Raw genomic sequence first — 12,950 nt, forward strand, 5'->3', positions numbered from 1 at the left:
GGCCGAAAACTGCCCATTTGCCAATTTCCGGTGGGACCAGAAGGCCCGTTTTTTGCTCTCTCCAGGCTCCAGAGCCTTTCTAGGAGTCTGGGGAGGGCGAAAACAACTAGACACAAGGACAGTTTTTTCTCGAAAGCCATCACTCTGCTAAACAAATAATTCTCTCAACACTGTCAAACTAGTTACTAAGTCTGCATTACTATTAATCTTCTCATCGTTCCTATCACCCATCTCCTCCCACTTATGACTGTAATCTTGTTGCTGGTATCCTTACGATTTATACTGACTGTTTACTAATATGATTTGATTGCTTATTTGTTCCCTATGACTATAATTAAATGTTGTACCTTATGATTCCTGATGAATGTATCTTTTCTGTTATGTACACCGAGAGCGTATGCACCAAGACAAATTCCTTGTGTGTCCAATCACACTTGGCCAATAAAGAATTCTATTCTATTCTATTAAAATCATAATCCTGTTTTTTGTCTCAAACTACTCTTCAGCACAAGATCTAACTTCAATTAGACTTGCATGAGGTAGGATGAGAGGAAACATTTAGTCAATTTTCACAATACATTATATCCTGACAGGTGAGATTCATGATATATTTGTAACTGAAGAAGGAACAGAGAATAGTGCATCAGAAGACTTTTCTTCTTTCCCAGAAGACCTAGTAGCAGAACAGTTAACTTACATGGATGCTGTAAGTATAAACAGATGTATACTTTTTTGTAAGCATACATACAGATTATGATTCTGAAGTGTTTGTTTTATTTATTCCTTAAATTTTTATTTAGCTTTCCAAACATATGGTATCCAAGACACTGAACAGTCAAATATAAACCAACAATCAAAATATAAAAACAAGCCGATGAAACATCAGAAAACTAATGTATACAATTTTAGTTTATGCAAACAGCTGATTTACCATATGTAACATTTTTATACCTCTTTGGAAAATGTGTGGGGTTATTTCTATTGTTTTTCCTAGCTGAGATAAAATTGCCCTTTATTCTCACTGACTACATGATAAAGTGGGTTGCTAAATTGTTTCATCAGTTTTCCTGGCATGCTCACTGAATGAAGAAATTGTTAATTATTAATCAGATTTATATCACCCATCTCATCAAAAGCAACTCTGGGAGGTGCACAACAATAAAAGAAAAACAACAAATGTAAAACACTACAAATACAAAACATAGAAACCTGTATTAACGCATACCATAAAAGCAAAACATAGGCAAAGGGAGGATAAAAACCACTTCAATAATGGAGCCATCTAAAATAAGTATCTAGGTTAATTTTCTTTCATTTGGGAAATTTGCACATCCAAATTCTATAACTTTTCTTAATAGTCTTCTCTATTAAAGATTGTGCAGTTATTATGTACCTTTTTTAAAACTTGGCATCAGTTTATGACAAAACCAAACAACATTTGGTTGTAACCAGGGGTGAAATCTAATTTTTTTTGCTACCGGTTCTGTGGCCGTGGCTTAATTAGTGGGCGGGGATTGGTGGTAAGGTGACTGGGAGGGCGTGGCTTGTTGGTCAGGTGGGTGTGGCCAAGTCAATGTCACTTCTTTGCCCTTTTTTAACCTACAAAACACAACACAACACAATTGGCTCACTCACAATATAAAAGCAGCTGTGCTAGATCCAAAATGGCCCCTGCAACAAGCAGGAACCTCACACAGCCACAAAAAGCCCAAAAAAACAACTTTCACACTTTACACACACACAACACAACACAACTGGCTCACCCACAATGTAAAAGCAGCTGTGCTAGACCCAAAATGGCCCCTGCAACAAGCAGGAACCTTACACAGCCACAAAAAGCCCAAAAAACCAACTTTCACACTTTACACACACAAAATTCCACATACAGCTTTGTGAGATTTTGTATGTTTGTGTAGTTAGAGTGAAACACTACAGAAACATACTAAATCTCAGAAAGCTGCATAAATATTATTTTATTTTTATATAAAAGGCGCTAAATTTAAAACTTCCTAAACTTTAAATGGCTAGGTCGAAAAAAAGAACAACTAAAAAAACCCCCAATTAACTACTGTATTTTTTTAAAGCTCCCAAAGGGGAAAAAAACTTACCTAATAGAACAGGGGTCTCCAACCTTGGCAACTTTAAGACTTGTAGACTTCAACTCCCAGAATTCCTCAGCCAGCTTTGCTTTGCTGGCTGAGGAATTCTGGGAGTTGAAGTCCACAACTCCCTGCCTGCTTGATTGCAGGCAGGGAGATTCAGTTGCTTGCTGATGCAATGGATTGCAGGAATTACAGCAAGGCATTGCGGCCAGCAGTTAAGATAAGCAAGCTGAGGAGGGGCGGGGGAGGGATTTTTGCTACCAATTAGCAGGCAACTCAGCTAGGGTCGTCAGAGCTTGGATCATCAGAGCCATTTAAAAGGAAAAAAGTTTTTTTTCTTTTACATGGCTCTGGTGATCCAAGCTGAGTTGCCTGATTAGCAGGCAACTCAGCTGGGATAGTCAGAGCTTGGCTCGTCAGAGCCATTTAAAAGAAAAAAAAGGCTCTGATGATCGCGCAGCTCAGCTGGGCATGGGGGGGCGGGGGCAGGGATTTTTGCTACCGGTTCTCCGAACTGCCTGCCGCCATCGCTACCTACTCGCCTGAGCCAGTCCAAACCGGGAGCATTTCACCCCTGGTTGTAACTATTGTTTAAAATACATAATACTTGGGGGAGAGTATTTTTTTGCCTCGCCCCCCCGCTTTTCCTTTTCCTTTTCTTCTTAGCTTCTATTTTAAATTTTTAAACTTTCTGTTTCTTTAAGATTAAATATTGTTTTGATTATAAACTAAATATTTTTAAAAAGATACTTAAACAATACTTAAATATATAATATTTAATATAATAATATAAATATAATATTAAAATATAGTTTTATAACAGCATTTGATAAAAACAACAACAACTAAGTTACAGTAGAAGACTGCTGATTTTTTAATATTGCAAAATTATTGCAAAGTTTAGGGCAAATAGTGAACCAATAGTGAACCAGTTAAATGGCTCCTTAGACATAGATCGTTCTTTGTAAAGATTGATCAAAGCAAGTTTGTGTATGTAATATGTTTATCTATACTAATTGTCATCTGTTACTAATTGCTGATGCTCACCAGTCCATTTTGTTGTGCTAGATGGTTTTCTGCAATTGGAAACTGATAAAAATGTTCAAAAGAATTGCAGAACTTTGCATGAAAGTTTAAGTGGATAGCATTAGATTCAATCCAAGGCAGTCCATGGACTGAATTTTCAAATACTTAGGAAAGCCATGTTCTAAATCTATTTTGTTTTGCTTTTTTTCTCTCATTTGACTTTTTTGTTACAGTGACGTTCAGATGTGGAATGATAGCCTTAATAATGTTTTGTTAGTTCAGACTTTGCGACAGGCCACAATTAGTGCAAGTATTGGTTTGCAAAACCATTTGAAATCCTTTTATTACTCTGGTTATTTGATTAACTGTAAGACAGTCTGTTAATTACAGTAAATTCACAGACTAATTATGTTTTACAGTCTGTAAAACCTAATTAAGCTTATATAACTATAATCTAGAAAAGCATTCAAATTAAGTGAATATATTTTGAAATATTATATTTCAAGGAACTTTCTGTTTTCAAATAATGTAGAGCAAGCAGTATTTGCTCATTATTCAGGATTAAAAAGCCTCATGTCTCACATACATCGTTGACCTGTTCTAAATCATGTTAAACATAGTTAAGTGAAATAATATTCTAGATGTGTATATGTTTAACATTTTGCAGGTAAATCAGAATTCAAGAGTTTGAAAAAAAAATTTTTTTCATCAGCAAAATAAATTTCTCATAAATTGGATAGTGTCAGTCTTAGTTATCAGTGATCTATCTCAGGTTATATTCAAGCCAGCTAAAATGTTACCATGTTTATGAACTCAGAATATGTCTTTATGAAAATTGATTGAAAGAAGTTTTAGTTAAGTGGACTGAATTCCCACTATTTGATACTTTTTGAACCAGTTTGAACCTTTTTTCTGTACGGCTAATAGATGGAATTAAGTAATAAAAGGTATTCAACTGTTAAATTACTCCTAAAACAAATTGGCAAATATTGAACTTGGCTATTTAATTTCCAGCAGGCAATTATTGTAGAATATTTAAAAAGCATTGACTCATCACTCAGTCCTCATACAACCTTATAAATTTTAATAAAATTAAGCAAACAACAAATATTTCCTCAGCAATATAATAGTATGGATGAAATTAGCTAAAGGAATACAAGCATACGTACGTACAAAATATTTGAAGTAATGCTTTAAATCCATGGCCTTAAAGTTGTTCATTGATAGTGGATCATATAACCCAATAATGCACATGCATGCTGCTCTTTGCATTTTATGCAATGCAGTAAAACACTATTAACATTGCAGGAAGAGCTGTGCCACATAAAATAACACATGGGTTGCAAATGAACAGACTATGGATTTGCATTGGGAGATTTATGTCTCTAACTGTTGCTTTTTGCTGGGTTTGCTGTCTAATTCCCAAGCAGTGCCCTATGTGGAAGTTACGAGCTACAAGAAATCAAGGACTGAGTATCCTGCAGTGCTGACCCACTGTATTTCTATTTTTTTTATATAATTTTTATTAATATATTCTATACACTAATACACAAATAAAATATACAATCCTGCCACCATGGTATAATATGATTACATTGTCCATAAGTATAAAATCATTCCTTTATACATACATATTTGCCACCATATATATATACATCATCATATATCTATTCTATCCCACCTTTTCTGGACCCAATCGTACCATACTTTCCAACTGTTATAAAATTCTGAATCTTTTTTACCATTGATCAATCTAGTTAATCTATCTGATTCCGCACACTCATTAATTTTATATATTATTTTCAAATCTATCGGTAAGTATTGATTTTTCCACTCCTGCGCATACGCTAATCTTGCTGCAGTGATAATGTGAATCAACAAGAACCATATATCTGATTTAACATTCAAAGGTTTTGCCCCCAATAGGAAAATCTCAGGTCTTAATTCCAAATTAATCTGTGTAATTTCCAAAATCCATTGCCGTATTTTTTTCCAATATTTAACCGCCTGTGGGCAGGTCCACCATTGGTGAAAATAGGTTCCATTGCTGTAACTGCACTTCCAACAGCAGGCAGAAATACCCACTGTATTTCTAGACACATTTCCCTTTCAAACTACCCTCTGCTCTGCTATATTTGTTGCATTTTGGTATTCGACCATTCACAAACTAGAACCATGGCAGATTTACACTGTTTCAAATAAGTTTTTGTTGCATCTCTACCTGAGTCATTCCTCTGATGCTATATGTTGAAAAATGGAGAGGGAGAACTCTTCCTTGTGAACACTGTAAAAGTAAATATTAGATAAGTTTAAATTGATTCTTGTATTATCTCATGATATTTTTGTTTGCTTACAGTACACTATTCTTGAGTATAAATGCATGCCCAATAAATATTACTGCTACTACTTCTGTTATTACTTCTACTAAAAAAGACTATTGCTGTCTATGAAATTCAAGGGAAAAAAAGATGTGCCTGTTGTTAGAAAGGTTGAAATGACTGCCATGTTGTGTATTTCAACACAATATGTCTAGTAGAAATAAGTCTTATAGCCTTGACATGATGTTTTATGTGTTGTTCCAGACACTGTTTAAAAGAGTGGTGCCACACCACTGTTTGGGCTGCATCTGGTCTCAGAGAGATAAGAAAGAAAACAAACACTTGGCTCCCACCATCAGAGCTACTATTGCACAGTTCAATGCAGTCACCAAATGCGTCATCAGGACCATTTTGAACGGCAAGGAGCTGAAAACGCATCAGCGCGCCAAGATCATAGAGAAGTGGATCAATATTGCCCATGTAAAGACTCATTTTGTTCCATCTGTCTTCTTGCTATTCATACAAATGCTGGATTGTGTGTGTGTCCGTGTCCATTATAACATGCATAAATATCAGGGTTCATCTGATCCCTATCTTTGAGTGTTTTTTTCTTCCCCCAATAATATGGAAAACAGGTAGACTAGCTTTGGGCATAGCATTTCAGATTTCCTTGGAAGTTCAATAGAACAGAGTCAATTTTCCCTGGATGATAGAAAGGATTTGATATTTGTTGATCTATTTAGTTTGGGAAGTAATTCCAATTCTTTCCAGTCCCAATACTTTCTGATTGCATATTTGTCTGTCTGTCTGTCTGTCTGTCTGTCTGTCTGTCTATCTAATTTACTTACTTACTTATTTATTTACTTATTTTATATGCTGCTCATCAAAAGTGACTCTGGATGGTGTATAAGGTGCTTTATAATCTGAATACGGACACGTCATGTGATAACAATGTTTTGGATAGATTACATTTAGTTATTTTCACTTTCTATACACATTTCAGTTGTGATGGTTGGAAACTATAATATTAAAGATCAAAAGGTAAAGAAAGCAAGAATACAGTAACCCTAGAAGGTATTTTCAAGTCCAGAAAAAGCAACGTATTTTAAAAAAAAGAATTGGTCAATGTTTATGTAGTTGACAGTTTCCTTTTTTTAAAAAAAATAAGAATTTAGAGCAACAATGCTCTAAAAGAGTAACTGAGCAATGTGTAACCCTTCTCTGTTCCATTTTCACTCCCTTTATAGGAATGTAGGATTCTTAAGAATTTCTCCTCTTTGAGAGCCATCGTTTCAGCACTTCAATCCAACTCCATCTATCGGTTAAAGAAAAGCTGGGCATGTGTTGCAAAGTAAGATCAATATCCCATCCATTCTTGGGCAGTTGCTAGTTATATCTCCCTATAAGTTTCTGTAGTTTTTGGGACTTAGAAATCTGTAATTTACAATTCCTGTAGAATTGTTTATGGGCTGTTGCAGATGGGGGGAAAACTGAAGGCAGTCAATAATTAGCAAAAATGAGATTTTTAATTTATAACTAGCAGTTATAAATTGGCTCAGAAGCATCTCTAAGGATGCCTAATTTAGCTGTTGATATTACTATTTTTCTACAGTTCCTCAAATACAGAACTATCTGAAGTCTCTCCAACTTAAGGTGTGTGACTCAGACTAGGGGCTCCATCCTCGGCCAAGGAATCTCTGGATGATTTTGGCCAGTCATAGTCTCTCAGCTTAGTCTACTTCAATGACTGTTGTGAGGAAAAGAAGCAGTTACTCTGCTTTCAACTGCAGAGTAAAAAGTGGCGTATAAATGCTTGCATTTCAGAGAACCTAGAAGCCTGGGGGATGGATTGGCTGTTGCATCAGAAAAAATACCGAGAGACTACAATGAGTTGCTTCTTGTTTAACATTATAATTGGAATTATGTTCTCCTTGCTTAGACAGTAACCTAAAAGAAGAGATGTAATTGGGGATTTGCCTAGGTCCTAAATCTGAGAAATCTCCTTACAAGATGATACCATCATCACAACCAAATTTTAAATTAATGGAGCAAATTGTCATTTAACTTACTTCAGGAAAACTGAAAATCTTAAAATCATTCAATTTTCTTTTGTGCAGAGATAGAACATTAATGTTTGAAGAACTATCAGAAATCTTCTCAGATCATGACAATTATTTGACAAGTCGGGAGCTGCTAATGAGGGTGAGAAGCAACAGATACTTCAGTGACAGTGTAATACTTTACAACTGCAGTGCTCAGTTTTTGCTAAATAACTACCAATATATACTACTAATCTGAGAATAGGTATGCTGGTAGAAATCCTTTGAGTGTCAAAGATTATCTTAAGTCTTGAGCAAGCAGTTCTCTATTTGTGAACATATGTATATGTTTAATTCAGCGGTCCAATTTATGAATGGAAAATAAATGTTTCGTGTATTAGCAGCAATATCAAAACAGGCAACAGCTGATATAAGATGCAGGAAGTCCTATTTTGGTTTTACTGAATGGCCAGTCTGAGAATTACCTTTCTTGGCTTATGAAATCTAATAGGAAGAGGCTGCCCATTTCAATAGCAATAGCACTTACACTTATATACCACTTTACAGTGCTTTTACAGCCCTCTCTATGTGGTTTACAGAGTCAGCATATTGCCCCCAACAATTTGGGTCTTCATTTTACCCACCTCTGAAGAATGGAAGGCTGAGTCAACCTTGAGCCTGGTGAGATTTGAACTGCCAAATTGCAGACAGTCAGCAGAAGTAGCTTGCAGTACTGTACTCTTAACCACTGTGCCACCGTGGCTCATCATTGAATCTCACTGATAGAGAGAAAAAGAAAATGGTTTTAGCCTCTTGGAAAGAAATGGTGATCAGGCTGCTTCTAAAGATGCTAATTTTGAATTTGGAAGATAAAAACAGCTATAAACTACCATGTTTCCCCAAAATAAGACCCTGTCTTATATTTTTTTGAACCCTGAATTAAGCGCTTGGCCTTATTGCCATGTGCTCAAAAGCCCGATCGGGCTTATTATCAGGGGATGTCTTATTTTGGGGGAAACAGGGTAGATGACAATATTCCCTTCCTAGGCAAGGACCTTGAATGGATGGTAGCTGATCAACTGCAGACGTTCTTGTATAAAACTGATTTTCCAGATCTATTTCAATCCACTCTCAGATCTGGCTGTGAACTATCTTGGTCATCAAATCTGCCTCTAGGTTGACCTGGCTAGGAAAAAGACAGACAGAATGTGACACTATTGTTCCTCCTGGAACTCTCAGAGGCTTTTGATACTATTAAGCATGATATTACCCTGGGTAAGCTATCAAAATTGAGGGATAGGGGCACTATGGTTCTACTCTGACCTGGATGCTTTTTTCCAGAAAAGCATCTTTTCCAGGATTACTTTCCTGCATCATGATGGTTGGGTTATGGAGTTTTATTCCCTATGTTCTTCAAAATCCACATAAAACCACTAGTAGAAACCACCCATGGACAAATTTAACCTGCAGGATTTCCATGAAATTGTTTTTGGGATACTTAAAAGCAGATGGCTTTCGGTGTGCATGGATTTAAAAAAATAAATGGGATTAGCTATGCAAAATGCAATATTTTAAGAGAAGTTTCCTTTTGATTTAAAATTGAATCAGACTGCTAATATTGAAAACCTAAAGGTCATTTGAGTGATTTTTAAAAATGTTTTGTTAGAGAAAGCTGGCAAGGATTGAGATGCATCTGGTATGAGATAACTCATCCCAAAGGAAATTATCTGAATATTCTGTGCTCTTCCAGTGAGATAGAAATAAAAGATGATAACTGTGAAAAGTCATTAAACTGTTTAGAGGTAGTTACAGGAAAAAAATGACATGTAAAATTGCACAAAAAGTGGTACAAATGTGCAGTATATATAATCTATTCCTTGAAAAGACAAAGGCAATGTGAACTGAATTATTAATGAGAAAAAAGTATGCCAACTGTGGAAAAATACTATGTGAAATGATTGCAGAGTATTTTATTTATTTATTTTGTTTATGATTGAATAGATCTCTTTAGTCAATTGTATTTAAATGCAACCACCAAAGCCAATGTAACAATAATGATGTACAACAAGAACTAATTCAATGTATAATTAAACTCAAGTATTGTAGTTGATCACAATAAAAAATAATAATAATAATGCTCTTGGTATCCAGAGCTTAACAATAATCAACTCTTGAAGGCTTTCTGGAACGGCCTTTTAAGAGGCTATAAGGCCATGAGAATTGTGGTTATTTTTGTCTTGAGAGGAATGGAGCCCCTACAGAGAAAGTTCATTTTTGGACACTTCCAGTTGTACCTCCTGAATGGTTGGGATTTCATCAGACATTCTCTGTGCCCATTGACTGTATCTGCAAAATCTATATGGGATGGTGAACTTGAAGATGCCCAGGACCTTTGATTATATTCAGAATGTATAAATAGCTAATACTGCACCTGCAGAAACTGTGTTACTAGCAATATTGAGTTTCATTGATAACTGTATAGGCCACTATGCTTTGCTCCAATTGAAGTTAGCAAGTGGTTTTTAAAGATAATCCCATGTAAATTGAACTATTACACATAGTCCATACAGGAGATGTCAACGGTATGAATGACAAATGTCAGCACCTCTCAGATAAATAAGGCTACAATTGGTATACCTGCCAAAGCTGAGCAGATCCCCATGGTCATGGCCTCCATCTGGAACAGGAACTGTGATTCCAGGAAATGTGGCCTGTTCACCTCAGCAAAGCATAAAGAGGTTTAAAATTCCAAAATCAGCAAGCTTCTGTAAAAATTATCATTCCAGCTTTCTAGGGTTAAAACTCTGCATGTTTCTTCCCATCTACATCTTGATAGTCTCCACAGCTCCACAGAAATGCTTGTTTGCATCCTCTATTCAGCCCATGATGGAAGATGTACAGTTGAATATCATCCACAAACTGACATTGCATGACAATATTAATCTATCTGTGTTGTAGATCATTAAGTGTAGAACTGATAAAAAGGTAAATCTTCTATGAATTAGTACTGAGTTGTATCTGAGATTTCGAGATGTAAAATTATTGAAATACCTGGAGCAGTAATCACAGGACAATGAAGTTCTATCTGCATACAGTATTTATAGAAAATTACCTTGGATGTCTAGAAAAGTCATCTTTAATTTTAGAAAATGCCATTTCTAAAAATACAATGATTTATTGTCTTGTAAGTGAGGGTCAGAAGGCTATCTAATTTTCTAAGGAAGTTTGGAGATTATTTAAATGCATACAATTGATTGGAAAGCACATAAAATTTTCAGGAGGATGACAGCATCATTAAGTTAAAAAGCAATGTAAAGAAAGCCCATAAAAAGCGAGGGCATTTTAAAAACATTCTTATTAAAGTGAACAAAAAAAGAAAGATAAAAACAGAAAATCAAGATAACAAGACAATTTTTTTTTTAAAAAAAGAACAAATTACTGACTTTTTTAAAAAAATCATCATGCACTTGAGAAGACATATCCCTTTGTAGTTATACAGAAAAACAAGTTAAAACATGGCAGTAAGTTAATTTTAATCTGGTTCCAATGACCAGATCATATTGTGAAATATGGCTTCTGAAATCATAGTGTTACTGGTAAAGTGATCCCCAAGGCCTAAGTTGTTGGAACACAGAAACACTTTCATTTCCTGACCGTCTCCTTGTTAGTCAGCAAAGCAAAAATATTAGTCACATCATAATGTAAGTGTATAAGGAAAAAAAAAAGATCATTATATAATGGAAAGAAAAATGTTATTAATAACACATAGGTTGAACTGTTTACATATTAACATATTGGACATCTGGACAGTTAAAACATATTAACTGTCCAGAAGCAGGAAGGTTGTGATCCAGATGTGCCTAATTCAGAGAAAATTGGAAGTGAACAAATACTTTACTTGGCTCAGAGGTATTTTGCATGTCAAGTTTGACTTATATTTTGGAGCAAGCATTCCTCACCTTCAGGAAACTCTTGAAACATTTTTGTGTGAGCCTTTTTATTAATTTATCTTTTTGGTTGCAAGATGAGTCACATGTCTTTTCAGCTTTTGGGAAAATGACGTAGCATTCAGTTAGCATGGGAAATGTTTGTGAGCCTGTTCTATGGCCTTTTCCCATTCATTGCCCTTTTATTTTCATCACAGGAAGGAACATCTAAATTTGCAAATTTGGACAGCAGTGTAAAAGAGAACCAGAAGAGAACCCAGAGACGGCTTCAACTGCAAAAAGATATGGTAACTCTTTCTTTTACATTTTTAATCATGAGATGCTCGGGAGATCCAGGAGGGCCTTATTCCTCTCTTTGAAAAAAATTACAAAAAACAGCTATAGCAAAGATAACTGTTTTAGGATTTACCCAAATACAAACAAAATGGTTAAATTCAAGTTAAATCAAATTAAAATAAAATTAGGAAATCACAATTTCTCACTATGTGAACCAGTATATTCAACCAAGTCTTGAACATTTACTTAACTTTTTTTCATAGCTTCAAGAAAAAAAATGCAATCAAAAGGTAATAGTGAACATAAGTTACTAATGGTGGATGAGTTCCTTAGACCGGAATTTTTGAGACACACTAATAATAGAATAATAATAATAATAATAATAATAATAATAATAATAATAATAATAGAATAATAGTTGATCAATTACGTTTGAATAATGCCTTAGATACTTCAACAATCAGATTTGTGTGGAGAAAATTTGAAGTTAAAATTGCAGCTAAAGTAAGCTTCTTTCCTTGAGTTCCATTCTTTGAACTTAATAAGTTTTTATGATTTTATAAGATTTTTTTCCTGTTCTTCAGACTGTTAAATGACATATTTAAATCTAATTTGTGTATTTTTTTCACTTCCCAAAAAATTGCTTCTTTTCCCGTATTCTATAAACATTCTAAAAACAATGTAGGTGTAATAAAGTGTAATAAAGAAGACTTTATTACACTTGCAATAATACATTACCAATTTGATCATCACTTTTTCTTCCCCTGTAAAAATAAGGTGACATTAATTTTACAAGTGGCAAGTCATTTTATTTTTATGAATATACGATTTCCCCAAAGCAAATTGCTTACAATGGCAAACAACGTCTGTATAAAGGAAATAATATGCTGGTATAAACCATAAGGGGAAAGAAACAGAGAGGAGAAATACAAACATAAAAGTTCCTTAATGAAATAGTGAGTAGCCTCAATAAATCTCTCAGGAGAGGCCATTCCACAATATTGTGTTCTATTGAAATAGCTTCATTCATTTCCTGTCGGATCACATTTGATGTATGAATGGTTCATGCAGCTTAGCTCAACCAGCCAGAAAAGCAGCCACTGCTAGGCCAGAATCCAATTGCTTCTTCACAGATGGACATGTCAACATAGAAAAGATCATGAGGAAATAAATATATGTAGGAAGAACTTGGTATAGATATCTGGACTATAGAGGGCTAAAGATCCCTGAACCACATAGAAG

The 12,950-nt window shown here is 34.9% G+C and overlaps 1 protein-coding gene across 1 annotated transcript in view; it reads left to right on the forward strand.

Moving 5' to 3' along the window:
* Positions 1 to 12,950, forward strand: part of RGL1 (ral guanine nucleotide dissociation stimulator like 1) — a 106,137-nt gene that overhangs the window by 74,559 nt on the left and 18,628 nt on the right. The window contains exons 6-10 of the mRNA XM_070939279.1: positions 594 to 706; positions 5,711 to 5,926; positions 6,694 to 6,797; positions 7,564 to 7,648; positions 11,630 to 11,719. Coding sequence (XP_070795380.1) covers positions 594 to 706; positions 5,711 to 5,926; positions 6,694 to 6,797; positions 7,564 to 7,648; positions 11,630 to 11,719 — 608 coding nt within the window. The remainder of the gene's footprint in view (positions 1 to 593; positions 707 to 5,710; positions 5,927 to 6,693; positions 6,798 to 7,563; positions 7,649 to 11,629; positions 11,720 to 12,950) is intronic.

This window comes from Pituophis catenifer, unplaced genomic scaffold, assembly GCF_029215685.1.
Source record: "Pituophis catenifer annectens isolate HBS135680 unplaced genomic scaffold, rPitCat1.0.hap2 SCAF_3, whole genome shotgun sequence".
NCBI classification, from domain to species: domain Eukaryota; kingdom Metazoa; phylum Chordata; class Lepidosauria; order Squamata; family Colubridae; genus Pituophis; species Pituophis catenifer.